General features: G+C 42.3%; 2 protein-coding genes across 2 annotated transcripts; one reads left to right on the top strand and one right to left on the bottom strand.

The window, feature by feature from the left end:
• Nucleotides 1–1,771: 1,771 nt before the first annotated feature.
• Nucleotides 1,772–9,431, top strand: slc45a1 (solute carrier family 45 member 1). Its single transcript, XM_079509543.1, has 10 exons — nucleotides 1,772–1,909; nucleotides 2,656–3,096; nucleotides 3,301–3,393; nucleotides 3,655–3,879; nucleotides 4,375–5,231; nucleotides 5,968–6,121; nucleotides 6,329–6,505; nucleotides 6,922–7,127; nucleotides 7,778–8,003; nucleotides 9,335–9,431. The coding sequence occupies exons 2-10, from the start codon at nucleotides 2,676–2,678 to the stop codon at nucleotides 9,361–9,363; spliced, it is 2,388 nt and encodes a 795-aa protein (XP_079365669.1). The 5' UTR covers nucleotides 1,772–1,909; nucleotides 2,656–2,675; the 3' UTR covers nucleotides 9,364–9,431.
• Nucleotides 9,432–10,462: 1,031 nt separating this feature from the next.
• LOC306929124 (uncharacterized protein) lies at nucleotides 10,463–13,336 on the bottom strand. The gene is made up of 5 exons (XM_079509541.1): nucleotides 13,110–13,336; nucleotides 12,451–12,543; nucleotides 11,812–11,878; nucleotides 11,515–11,603; nucleotides 10,463–11,335 (listed from the first exon to the last, which is right to left on the bottom strand). The coding sequence occupies exons 1-5, from the start codon at nucleotides 13,164–13,166 to the stop codon at nucleotides 11,243–11,245; spliced, it is 399 nt and encodes a 132-aa protein (XP_079365667.1). The 5' UTR covers nucleotides 13,167–13,336; the 3' UTR covers nucleotides 10,463–11,242.
• Nucleotides 13,337–14,472: the final 1,136 nt, after the last annotated feature.

The following is a 14,472-nucleotide window of genomic DNA, read 5'->3' as shown; positions in this document are numbered from 1 at the left end:
TAGGGGTCTGCAACCTTTTTCACACGAAGTGCCATGTTTTCATTTGTGTGATAGTCAGTGTGCCATATAATTATGACTGTCCATATAGGATACATATAACAAGCTTAGAAATATTTTCAGGATGTAATGATCATTAAACTCAGCAATAACCCACCAATCCCTCCCCAGTCATGAGTTAGGAGTTTGAATGAATGTACAATTATGTGCAGGATGTAAATTATCATGTCATTTGTAGATGTGAATGGACTTAATTTAACTGACTACACTTTTTTGGAATATTTAATTTTAAAAGAAAATGCCAGTGTGCCAGTGATCACCCTCCCCTGTGCCAATGTTGGCACCCGTGCCTAAGGTTGCCTACCCCTGCTCTAGAGTCTACCGTAACAGTGTTTCCAGACCTGACATGTAGTTCTGCTACAATTCTCAGTTCTTTTAAATAGAAGTAGCAGATTTTTCTGTTTCCCACTGCCTTTTATTTAGGCTTTTGATTTCATTATTGTGCACATTGTCCACACCTATTCTCTATGACGTGTTTTATTTAGCGTAGGCCTATTCTCTTTTTCTATTTTCCCAAGTCTTTAATAACTGTTTTAATTTTATGCAATTGTTTTATAATGTGTTTCTTTTGAACTTTGTTGTATTGCTATTAACGTTTTGTGCAAAGCACTTTGAATGGCAATGTTGCTGAAACATGATACACGAATAAAATCGCCTCGCCTAGCAGAAGGATATTGCATGGTCTCAGCCTGGATAGCTAACTCAGATGCCTTGTTAAAATATAAGTATGTTAATCACGAGCAACGAGTTAATGTTCACTCCAAAACATTATGTTGTGATAGCTCTCATTAGAGAACCACATCCACTGTGACAGTTCAGTATCTTCTATCATAGCTCTCATTAGAGAACCACATCCACTGTGACAGTTAAACATGATGTTGTGATAGCTCTCATTAGAGAACCACATCCACTGTGACAGTTAAACATGATGTTGTGATAGCTCTCATTAGAGAACCACATCCACTGTGACAGTTAAACATGATGTTGTGATAGCTCTCATTAGAGAACCACATCCACTGTGACAGTTCAGTATCTTCTCTCGTTTTCTAAGCCCATAATGTCTGCATGGATGGGATCTGTCCGTGGTGCTGATGTTGGACCTTTTCATGGTGTTGTCAGCATCAAAATCAGTTTAATCCTATTTTGTATTTTATACATCGTGGCAAGTATAATCAGGCCTTTACTTTCTACAGGACCAGAATATCTGACTGCATGTAGGCTACTGCTGCTCATTTAAAAATGTTTGTTTTGCTGAGATTTTATCGTCAGAGAAATGTGTTTTTCACAGTATTTGTCCCTTTTGTATAAAGTTTCACAGGATTTGATGTTCACATTAAAAACAATTTGAAAAGTCTTGACACATTTCCAATACGTTTGAAAACATTTAACAGTGAATCTTCTCTTATAGAGTTCCCCCAGCTGGCACAAAACCTTGTCAGATGGGGGCTTTACAGCCACATAGCCTATATTAGGCAATAGGCTACATGCATCCATTTGGGGGTCCTGAACTCGAAAATGTTTGAGAAGCAGTGGTGTAAATTGTGTACTACAGGAGATGAGACCTGTCCGCGGTGCTGATGCTGCAAGTCTAGCACGTATACGGGTGGGGGCGCGACGTCACGGGAGAGACCGCGGGATCGGAACAAGCGAAGGGGGAGAAAAGAAGAGGGGGAAGACGGGACGAAGGAGAAAGCGGGGGGATGACTGCATCAAAGGAAAATAAAAAACATGAATCTCCTTATTCATCTGACATTTTTATAAAGCATTAAATATGCATGGTTGATCTGTTTACCAACAACTATAGGCTAGGCTACACTGTATGCCGCAATAAATGACCAGCCAACCTGATAAGGTAATTATCTTTCGCGTTTCAATCTGCACGTCCTTTCCTCGTCTAGGCTACTAGCCTATAGGAAATAACTTTATTTCGACTGTAGGCTATATAATGTTCACCTTAACAGCCAGATGTTAAGTCGAGCAAGATATCGAGGATCATTATCATGTAAACCAACAAATCCTGGCATACATATAGCCTACAACCGGCTATTATTGGCTACTAATAGGCCTATACCTAAACGTTTCAATATGACATTGTGCAATAATTTAACCTTTTTACCATTGTAATGTTTTTGAGAACCATGACCACACTCCCCAGCGGTTCCTTTGTTTCCGATTCCGTTCTTCCTCCATGAAAAATTAAAATGGAAACTGTCTAGAGAATAAGTGCGCGGTGCCGCATACCGCTGTATTGAGCCACTGCCACGCCGAGCACATGGGTTTTGCGCACCGCACTTCACTATCAACATGCGCATTGGTTGCAGACTTGCAGTGCTTCGTGCGGCTGCCCACGAGGAGTGCTGCCAATTTGCTGATATAGTGACTGCAGTGTCCTCACTGTCCTCAAATGGTTATAGGCTATGTTATGGACAGTACTGTTTATGTCAGCATATATATCATTGCCTTATTCAGCCATTTAACATAGTCCATTTCCATTCACTGTATACCTACAGTGTCAAACAAGCATTTCACCTTACTGATAATGTAAGGTTGATGTTATCATCCTACTGTTGAGAGTCCCCCCTTTTCTCTGTGCTGCAGAGTAAGCTGGGTCAAGAGTGATGTCCTCTCCAGGCATGGGTACCTCCAGCGACCCCCTCTTGGCCAGCCCAGGGGGGAGGTCAGCTGCACCTCTGGAGGGCATCTGGAGGAGCACGCTACCCAAAACGGCCAGCTTCCCAACGTCCACCACTCGGCACCTCAGTCACCGGGCCAACAACTTCCAAAGACACCCAAAGCGTCGGAAATTGATCAGACCGTCGCCCCCTCCGCCACCAAATACGCCTTGCCCCCATGACCAGCTGGACCTCAGCGAGCTCCCTCCAAGACGAACAATTCCCGAGTTGCTCTTCAACGGCTGTGTCCTGTTCGGCATTGAGTTCAGCTATGCCGTGGAGACGGCCTATGTGACACCTGTGCTCCTACAGATGGGTCTCCCTGACCAGTTCTACAGCCTCGTGTGGTTCATTAGTCCCATTCTGGGTAAATGAAAGGCAGTGGGCATTGAGATACATGTAGAATATTAATATATTCAAAGTGTATCAGTTTTCATTGTGAGACTTTTCTTCAATAATATCATATATTCCAGAGTTGCACAATGAAAGCTCAGTGATTTTTTAATAACGCATGTCTTATCTGTTGTTTATTCAGTGGCCCATAACTGTGTCTGCTCGTTTTGGCTTTAAGGGTTCCTTGTTCAGCCTCTCCTTGGAGCTTGGAGTGATCGGTGCACATCCCGATTTGGACGCAGAAGACCCTTCATTTTTGCTCTGGCCATAGGTGAGAAATACTCTTCTTCCAATAGACCAGTGATTTTCAAATGTTTTTAATGTAAAGGACTTCCAGTTTTATGCATTTGGCATAACTCTGAGAGCATATACATTTGTACACTCTGGGTTACAGGCCCATAACTATCAATCGTTTTCAGGGACCCCTGGATCCCCCTCATGGGATCCTCCTCACTTTGAGAACCACTAGCAGGGTAGTTGATATGTGTTCTGGGTTTGAAACATTTGCTCCGTCTGCTTTTTCACCCTATAGGAGCATTGCTTGGTCTAACTCTGGTGCTGAATGGCCGGGACATTGGTGGTGCAATAGGAGATACAGCATCTATCCACAAGTGGGGCATTATCCTGACCATTTGTGGAGTGGTCCTGATGGACTTCAGTGCTGACTCAGCTGACAACCCAAGCCATGCGTACATGATGGATGTGTGCAGCCCCGAAGATCAGGACAGAGGGCTAAACATCCATGCACTCTTGGCAGGTCAGAAAGAACTATACTGAAGTAGCAATCACGCAAACAAAGTAAAAACTATTTACGTTGTCATCGGTAGCATTGTAATTTGGACATTTCAGATGTATTTATTTAGGGGTGCAGCAGTTAATCGAACTATGGATTTAATTTATTATAAAAAAAATTATTTTATTAAAATAATCGATATGAAACGGTCACTTTCAACCTGGCAATTTTCACACTATTTGCACAACAACGTTGTGCAACAAAGTATGAAGTAGGTCTTTTGTTTTTAATCACACTAATCAATTTAGTCATTTATAAGGACTCTATTCAATTGTTTTGTTCTGATTCATTTATATAGAAAACATAATAATAAAGTATATACAACATTTTCTTCTGAATTATACATTAACCGAACTAGTAATCAATAGAATATTCAGTAAGACAATAATCGACTGTTGTAGGCAGCCCTGCATTTATCTTATATAGGTGTGTGTGTATTTTGCATGTGTCGATTTGCAGGACTGGGTGGTGGATTCGGCTACATTGTGGGTGGAATCAACTGGGACCACACAGAGTTTGGAAGGTCAATGGGAGGTCAGCTTCGGGTCATATACATGTTCACTAGTGTAACCTTGGTGGTTGCCACAGTAATGACTCTAAACAGTATCCCTGAACGCCAGCTGCCAAAGACCCAGCCAGAGAAAAGCAAAAACCATTTGAAAAGCCCCAGCCTCCTTCTTCCTCCTTCGCCCCCTGTACCCCCAGGCGGCTTTGAAGGGGAAGATGAAGAAGAGCCTTATAGCTACCAGTTCTCTGACTCCCGTCCACGCCATGTTGACCCCATGGGTCACTCATGCAGTGCCAATGCGCGCCTCTGTGCCGGCCTCACTAGTCCAATTTCCCCTCTTAGCCCCCTGACCCCTAAGTACGGCAGTTTTATAAGTAGGGACAACTCTCTCACTGGCATCAATGAGTTTGCCTCCTCTTTGGGAACCTCCTATATAGACAGTGTTCTGATAGACTGCTACACAGGTCAGCAGACACCACAGCCCATGGAGGCTGACTCTACAACCAGAGCCCTGCCTCCAGGGGACTCTCCTCCTCATCAGGGGCCTACACAAGGGCCAGAAGGGTCCGCTTCTCTGGGAGATGCTCAGTCTGAAGGAAGGACTCAACCAGGTGCAGAGGCTGAGCATGGAAAAGAGCTGCCTGAAGAAGATGCTCAAAGTGGAACTAGCTCTCAGCCTGGAGAAGGGTCGCATCGAGGCTCTATCTTGAAGCGACCCCAGAGTCTTGCACTAATAGAGGAGCCACCGGCACACCAGACTGTTGTTCTCGAAAATGGACGCAGAAGGACAGTAACCTTCAGTCAGCAGGTCTGCCATGTTTCCAATTAAGTTTTCTAAGAATTCTATTCTATTCTGGCATGTCGGTGAATATTCAGTGAAAGTAGGCAAACATTCAGCGACAATACAAATAGCTGATCTACAAGCTCATAACGCTTCTCATTGTTAGCTTGTAGATCGACTATAGATTGGCTAATTTCGGCAGAGATTTTGTCTAGAGGGACAAAAGGAGAGAGCCAAGTACAGACCCCTGGGGCATACTGTTCAATTAAGTACGTATACTGTAGGGTTTAAGCGTTTTTTTCCTTTTCAGAGTTACATTAATTTAACTTTGATGTACAAATCATATTGTTATCTATCAATTATTATTATTATTATTATTATTATTATTATTATTATTATTATTATTATTATTATTATTATTATTATTATTATTATTATTCCTGGGATAAGTTCTATACTACATATGTTGCAGCATGGGGCGACTGTGGCTCAAGAGGTAGAGCAGGTCGTCCAATGATCCATGGGTCGGCGGTTCGAATCCCGGCTCCTCCTGTCTACATGTCGAAGTGTCCTTGGGCAAGACACTGAACCCCAAATTGCTCCCGATGTGCTGGTTGGTACCTTGCATGGCTTCCGCCGCAATCGGTGTATGAATGTGTGTGTGAATGGGTGAATGTAATGCACAATCTATGTAAAGCGCCTTGGATAAAGGAGCTATATAAATGCACCATTTAGCATACATCACTGTTTTCATTTAATGAAGGTCGCAAACATTCTGCTGAATGGAGTCCGCTATGAGAGTGATCTGAGTGAGCATGTGGAGACAGCAGATTCTCAGATGTCAATGAGGCTGTTGTGTGTGGCCATCTACAGAATGCCTCCCTCACTTCGCAGCTTGTGCACTAATCATTTTTTGGGTGGGTAAGAACAAAAATCCCTGATTTATACTTCATTGCGCATGTGATAAATATGTACAATAAATTCATCAATGTCTCAAAGTGAAAAATCACTTTTTAGTTTTACACTCATACAGTATTTCACAGTATATGTTTCTAAGGCTTCCACGTTCAAACTTTTTGTATTTCAAATGCCACATGCAACTCATCCTGTTGTCTGGGTTGTAGGCTGGCTGTCCTTTGAGGGGATGCTGCTGTTTTACACTGACTTCATGGGGGAGGTGGTGTTTGAAGGAGACCCCAAAGCGCCTCACGACTCCGAGGCCTACCAACGTTACAATGCTGGGGTCAGCATGGGCTGCTGGGGCATGTGCATCTATGCATTCAGTGCTGCCTTCTATTCAGGTACAGAGCAGAACCCCCCAGGTATCTTGGGTCTCAGTGCAGTGCTGGTCTGGATATAGAAATGAAATGATCAGGGTTCGATTAAAAAGAAAACACATAGGCCTACATTTCTTAACCATTTTCTTAATATAGTAGAAATAATAATATATTTCTTTTGACATTTTAATTAAATTGTTAAAATATCAGACAGTCTACATTTATCAAAATGAAATGCATGTATTTAATCACCACTGGCGATAATAAAGATGTGCATGGATTCCTCCCTCCCCATCCCGCAAATCGAACCCTGGTAGTTATTACTCAAGTTGGATTTGGCCTATAATTTTCCTTCCTTAATAAGTGCAGCTGGCACCTATTACGGTACTTTCCATTCGCCTTTTGCTTCTTCTAATGCTCTTTTCTTTGTCTGCTTCCAGCCATACTAGAGAAGCTGGAGGAGCGTTTCTCTCTCCGGTCTCTCTATTTTTTTGCCTATCTGGCATTTGGGTTGGGAACGGGCCTGGCCACGCTCTCCAACAACCTCTACATCGTACTGTCTCTCTGTGTCACCTACGGGGTGCTCTTCTCCTCGCTGTGCACGCTGCCTTATTCGCTGCTGTGTGAATACTACCAGAACCCTGAGGTCAGTCCACTGATGTACTGTAGAAGTACGCAATTCATCGTCTTTATGTTATTTTCAGGGATGCATTTGTTACAGTTGGCTAGAGTCATTTGTGCACAGCTTTGCAGATGACATGTGTAAAGCCCTAACCACACCAAAGGGTCAAGACGGTTTTAGCGTTGTTGGGCTGCGGTGTGATATGTCTTGTTGCACGTTGACCCACGTTGACCCTAGTGAATGAACACATGGAATTCAATGGCCCAAACCACACCAAAGGGTCGAGACGGTTTTAGCGTTAACTCCTTGCAACCGTTTGGACCCAAGGAGTTGCATGGTGACCCTTTTGTGTGGTTTACTTTACTCAACTTTATTGGCAAATCACAAGTGTAGAGTGTACAGGTATTAAGCTCCCAACCGTTTAAAAAAAGAAAACGACCATAATAGAGAACAGAAAAAGAAACAAAGGAAGCAAAGAGATGACAAGACACAATATCAAATATACCTAAGGTGCATGGTCAAAATAGACACACAAGAGTAGCAGCAGGTAGCTACTGCAGAACACATATGGAATCACGTGAGATACATCATTAACAGCAAATACCAGTATGTGTGAGTTTGTGCTTAAGTGACAATGCTAACTGGAATTGCATGTGCATTTGTGTTTGTCTTAGTTTTGTGGCTCAGCTGAGGAAGGGACCAGGCGTGGAATGGGGGTGGACATCTCTCTGCTGAGCTGTCAGTACTTTCTGGCTCAGATCCTGGTGTCGGTGGCGATGGGACCGCTGACCTCGCTGGTGGGTGGGGCCCAGGGAGTGATGTACTTTTCCAGCGTGATGTCATTCGTGGGCTGTCTGTACTCATCCCTCTTCGTGGTGTACCACCTTCCCCCCGCTGAGGGTGAGCCCCCCGAAAGCGAGACCCAGCCACTATTGGTGCACATTTAGAAACAGGCCCTTGATTTACCTCACACACGCACTTAACCACACACATTCTCACACGGTCTCTTTTGACCTTCACAGCCCTGATAGGACAAATTATTGTACATGTTGCTGCACACTCTAGCATAAACACCTATTGTTTCACAGTACTCAGCAATGCTCCTCTCAGAGTTAGACAGACAGAGAGACAGACATTGGCCACGGCTCTAATATGTGTACATGACCAGTGTGTTTCATACAGTGTGTGCCCATGCATTTACTTTCTAACCTTTCCACCCAAATGTGTGATCTTTTTGACTGTGGTATGGTAGATTTCTGCAAATGTGTGTGAGTGTAAGAATGTGACTATGTGCAATTGTGTGTTCAATGAGTAAGCCCTATGAGTATGCCTGTATGCTTGAATGAAAGCTAATGGTAGGCTGCTGTATGTTTGATTTATCTGCTCTGAGTTGACCCTTTCATCATCTTTCCTTGCTCGTTGGTGTTTAGGATAGAATTTCGACCGTCACATAAAACTACAGCTTTGCCCTCTCTTTCCTCTTTTTATCAGTTGCCTAATGTCTGCATGAGCTACAGTAGTCCCCTGATGCCATGTCTTACTTAGTCCTTTGTTTTGGTCATACTGCCAAGGGAATGTCTACCTGCCTGTTTCTCTGAGTTAGCATATTAGCATTAGGCAGGATGTAGTGACTAACTGAATGTGCTGCCAAATGGCTCTTGTTTCTGTTTTGTTTTTAACATTGAATGCCACATGTCAGCACTCACTCACTACACTTTTTTAGCATTTACTCTGATGCTGCAAACACATAGTCTACACATTCACACAGTCAATGAGCATTGAGCAGCACTATAATGATCATTACATTTCCTGTGAAACTTCTCAGAATGGCTGGCTGACTCTTATTCATGTCCCCAGCAAGAGTAGCTGCAAACAAACACTTTAAGGACAGATAGCCATGACTGATAGGGCCACACGCAAATGCACACGCACGCACGCACACACACACACACACACACACACACACACACACACACACACACACACACACACACACACACATACACACACACACACACACACACACACACACACACACACACACACTCGCACACACTCGCATAGGCACACGTACTGTACAGGCACACGCACATACACCCACACGATCACAGAGAACTGTGTACTGATGGCAGATGATCTATGGGCCATCACTAAGCCATGGACAGCAAAGTGAGCTGTCATCCTGCTCCTGGCCGTACCGTTGTAATGACAGTGATTCTTGTCATTATCAGGAAGAGGAGAAGTTGAAACTGGGGTGTGATTCAACATTCAGTCGGACACCCAACAAATCAGAAGAGCAACAAAACAGCTGTATGGCTGGTGACAGAAAGAGTTCTCTCTCAGAAGATTCATGTGAACTATGGGTAACCATGAAGCTGGACCACAATGAGAGAAAAGACTTTTGGGTCTCTATTGACAGCTGCAAGTGCTAATTCACCATAGGGCATGCTGTAGGTTGTGGTCTTCTGCCACTACACCAAACCCACTGAGCATGAGGCTCACACTGTAGTGCAACCTTCTCACAATCAAGATCAACAGGAAATATCAAACATTCATTCATCCATAAATGATAGATATTTCATCTTCATCAGGTCACTAATACTATTATTGGTGCAAATAATCTATTGCACCATATCAAGTAAGCTTGCTTTGCATAGCCTGAGCTTTCTTGTCACAACTGGTAGAGCCTTATTTCAGGCCTTTTGCAAAAAGATAGATATCACTATTATTGCCTGTTTTCAGCTTTCATTTGAAGTATTTTACTGGACTCCACAATGAGCACGCCCACATTTTCCATGCCAGTCATTAGCTGGTGATGTCTCAGCAGAAGTGTCCATCATGACATCCATAACTGACTAGACATGCCATGCCCAATGTTCCTAAAGAAACTGGAGTTCATGGATTATCCAGCCTGCTTAAGAAAATATAACTAATATTTAAGAGTATTTTAGTGTTCTCTGATGCCAGCTATAGTTCGATTGTAACAGTGTTTACTGTAACAGCTACTTTAATTCAGGGTTGAGTTGAAACTAAAATGTTCATTTTGCCATTTTGGACTCCTGTCTTTTATTGCAATTTACAATATATGAACTGTACATTGAGCCAATATATATCACCCCAGTTAAATCATTCACTGCAAACTCAAAATATGCCACATGAGGGTGCTATGACATTTGAAAACAGCTGTGCCTTCAGAAATCCCTTTTTCCCCATTGCTAGTCTAGAAGATGGGGACATTCTTGCATTTAAGCCAACCATTTTCCATGTTATCCAAAATTAGGTCAAGTGACATCATCCTAGAAGGCCTTAAAGAATGTCAATAATCTATAAACGGGTAATTGAATGAAATAACACATTAGTAAAAAGACAATGTTTTTATTTTCTCTCTTTTTCTTTTAAATCAGAATATACAAAGCAGTGGCTGAAGTAACCAAATGTTCTCGTTTCTGGAAAAGGCAGTATTTGACACAAAACTGGGTTACCCAACTATTAACATAGTAAACTCATTGAACAAAATGTAGAATATAAATGGTACAAACTTGCGTGGAATGCATACAGAACTGACCAAAGCTTTAAGATTTAAGAGAGGTTAATCAACATTGCAGAAGCCTGCCTCCACATAACAGGGTCAAGCAGTCTTTTTGTTTTATCATGGAGGTATGAAGACCCTTTCACCATCTGTTATGCTAAAAGGATGAATCACTAGCAGCTCAACACAAGGAGCAAGGCTTAACTAATGATGTTACCCCCAATTAAAACTTGTCTTTGGTCCTTAGTGAATCTGAGAGGTCAACATGAGCCTTGGTGTGGGGGAGCAGCTGCCTAATAAGAATCCACTGGTCAGCAGTAACATAGTAGACTGTGCTTACACCATATACTGATATATAAAACCTAATAAAAGAACTGATTTCATCATGTGGCCCTATTTGCACAAGAAAAAAAAGTTTGTTTTATAGACCAATAAATAACATCTCATAAAAAAAGGAGGAGAGGCCACTACGTTTCAAGACTCCAGTGCAATGTGATAACGTGGGAGCAGACAAAACAAAATAATCTCACATAGAAAGCACAAGCTCTACACTATTGTTGACCAGGCTGTTAGACAGTGCTGAACAGGGTGAAGCAGGACAAAAAGGTCTTTAAGCCTTCACTTCAGCTTTCGCCTTCACTTCAGCTTTCTCCTTCTTATCTCCATTTTCTTCTGTCTTCTGCTTTTTTGTCTCCACCTTTTCCTGTAGAAAAATAATATTAGTATATAATATTATATAATATTTAGTTCAAGGAATACATTTGTTTATTTTGAGTGACGGTTCATGGTGCATCGCTAAATGTTGATTTAGGGTCAAAAAGTACAAAGAACAGGGTATGGGACTGAGTTTTATACAGTTAGGCTACTAAAGTTAGAACCTACCTCCTTCTCAGTCTCCTTCTCATCCTCAGCTGCACGCTTCACAGGCTGTGCATCAGTCTTGTCAGCAGGGGGCGCCTCCTCTGCTTTTCCTAGAATTGACAGTTTACATGAGCTAGTAGATACGACTCATATTTCACACAGTCATCCCACAGGCATAAGCAGGGGGTGCACACAAAAAAGACAACCCAATTTTACATTAAGACAACTCAGGGAAACAAATTTCAGGTATGATAAAGAAATAAAGCATCTACCGGTACAAGTGTTAATAAAAATTAAGTTCCTGGAGGGAGGGCTCACCATTCTCTTTATCTTCCTCTTTCGCTACCTCCTCTGTAGCTTTGTCAGCTTTGTGTTCAGCACCGTTCTGAATGACAAGTAAGAGGAAACGTTTATTCCACTAGCAGCCAAGGGCATCAGTTATATACAATGTTTGGTTAGCAATGCATGTGACGTGACCGAGTTGAAGGAAGGAGTCAAGTTTTAGACTAAATGAAATACATATAATTTCAGATCAATCCTCCTGCATTGGCATTGCTCTTGCGTGATCCTCCAGGGTTTCTCTTTGCATGCGTGTTACTCTTATTGCCTCCCTGGGGATCAACTTAGTGAGGGTGTCTGTCTCTTGCAAAAAATTTAAAAAAAATCTGATCTGATCTACATGCTAACAAGAAGCATAACAACAAGTCACAATATGGTGCGTTGTTAGTTTGTAGATCCAAGGCTGTAACATCTGTGCCATTTCCAAGAAGCCCAAACCCAAACAAAGCGGCTGTTGGTGAGAGCAGAGCAGTCTGTCTGGAGAACAGCAGCTTGAAGGAAAGGGGGCGGGTCTATGGACACCTGCATGATGGGGGTGCTGCTGTTTTAAGACAAAAGGCCATGAGGCTGCTCGTCGTCTCGTCAAGGGACTCAAACTAGTACTACTCTAGTACTCACGGTGCCATTAGCAGGTGCGTCTTCCTCTTTCTTCTCCACTTTCTTCTCGACTTTCTTCTCGACTTCTTTCGTCTCTTTCTTCTCTTTCAAGTCCTGAGAGAGAAAAAATGGAGTCCTCAGTAATGCCGTTCCAAAATACACTTATCCCCTTTTTAAGAAGTTAAATTGAATGCGTTTCTCTGAGAACTGCCAGGGCTACTTTCATCAGCTCAGCTGGCATTAAATAAGTTTGACTTTTAGGACACATTTCGTACTTTTAAATTTTAACTCGTCTGTGTGGGGTTTATGAGGTGTTGGATGTCTGGTTAGAAGTGGCTTCCCGCCCACAGCTCACCCAGCTCCAGCTGTGTCGTCTCTAACGCTTCAGGGTATCATTTTAATATTCACTGGTTCATTGCTATCAAACAATAAACGTTGCGTGGTCGTCCGGGGGGGGGGGGGGGGGTCAATTTATGATAAACACTTATACGTTCGGGCTGACTGAAAAGGCTTACATATACATTGTTTTCTGCGACTAAAACTGAATGACCGAATGTTCGATGTTTCCTGTCAGTGGAAACGTCAAGAAACAAATCATCTCACAAGTGAAGTTTGCTAACAATAGCTAGTTAGTTTTAAGTAAACCTTAACTACCTTAAATAATTATGAATTAAACGCACCTTTGCGGTAACCTCTTCTTTGGTTGTGGTCGTGTCAACAACTGCGGTATCAGCCATAGTAGTTGTTTTGTGGGTAATTTAAAGAATAAAGTCTTGTTTTAATATGTTTGTCCGTGTAGATGATGTATCCTGAGAGGCCGGGAGACAAATGATGAATACCAGCCGCTTCTTTTCTCTCGGTGTGAATACCGCAGGTCTGCGACCAATACGATTGGACAGTGCATGGAATACGGGCCTTCTATTGGATGAATGACTTGTCGATCATGTCATATAATCCCGCCCTGTAAACTCCGCCCGGCTGTCTCTTGGCTGATTGGTCCAGAGCTTTAAAGCGGTGTCAGATTCATACGTCGGTGCACTACCGTGTCGCGCGCCCAAAATAGGGACGATACAAGCTCACTGTGCCTAGAAGATGCGACGCGATGTGAGTTTGTAGGTCTAGTATTTTCGGCGCGCAACACCGTCGTGCGACATGTCATAAATTAATCTGTAAAGTGTAAACCACGGTACCAGCATGCATGCGACTTGAACCGTCTGTTTGCAAATGTTGCATTTTCACCTTGATGGTGAACATTTAAATTTAAGCTGCACTGTGTTTGTCGACAAACTAAAGTATTGACACATAATTAGTAACTACATGAGCTGAGCTGCTAGGCTTAAATATATATGGCAGTGGAGCCGCTTGACTGCGCACGCATGGCTTCTTTTGTCTTTTTTTTTTAGAGGGAGGGAGAGAGATAATGAGGGAGGTCGGGGTATCAAGTTACACGAGAAACAGTAATTTGACGATCTTGAAACCATGAAACCACTCCTCCTTTCTATATTTAACCTTAACAAAGAGCGGTCCTGGTGAAATGTGAGTTTCTTTAGGCTTTCACTTGTTCAGCAAGTGTCTAGCAATTATAAGGCAAACATGGATGTTGAACAGTTAATTAAAATAACACAGATTAACCACAAAAGCATTTGTACAGGAATGAACAATCCATTCTTCAAATGTTATATTATATACAGCCTATACTGACTGGAATTGGCATAGATATTAAACCGTTAGGTGCTATTTCCGATTTTCAAGTGCTTCATAATTTTTTTTTACACAGCATATTTCCTATAGGCGAAAAGTTAATTTAGTCATACAAAGGCTGGGGACAAGGTCAACTATTAGTGTTCTGCTGTCTAATTCCTGAGACTAACTAGTACAGACAGCAATTAGCCGGGCATGGTCTGTTCATGTATGAGTGCATGTGTCTCAGTGGCTGTGTGGGGAAACCTATTGTGATTTAGTTTACTGAATTTTCTAAAGATGGTTGAAATAAAACATTTTGTAAAATATAATGTATGAATTAATCATAAGGTTTTACAGCAT

This window comes from Electrona antarctica (genome assembly GCF_951216825.1).
Source record: "Electrona antarctica genome assembly, chromosome: 9".
NCBI lineage: Eukaryota > Metazoa > Chordata > Actinopteri > Myctophiformes > Myctophidae > Electrona > Electrona antarctica.
Note: the sequence above shows the minus strand (reverse complement) of the source record. Positions and strands in the feature narration are given on the sequence as shown.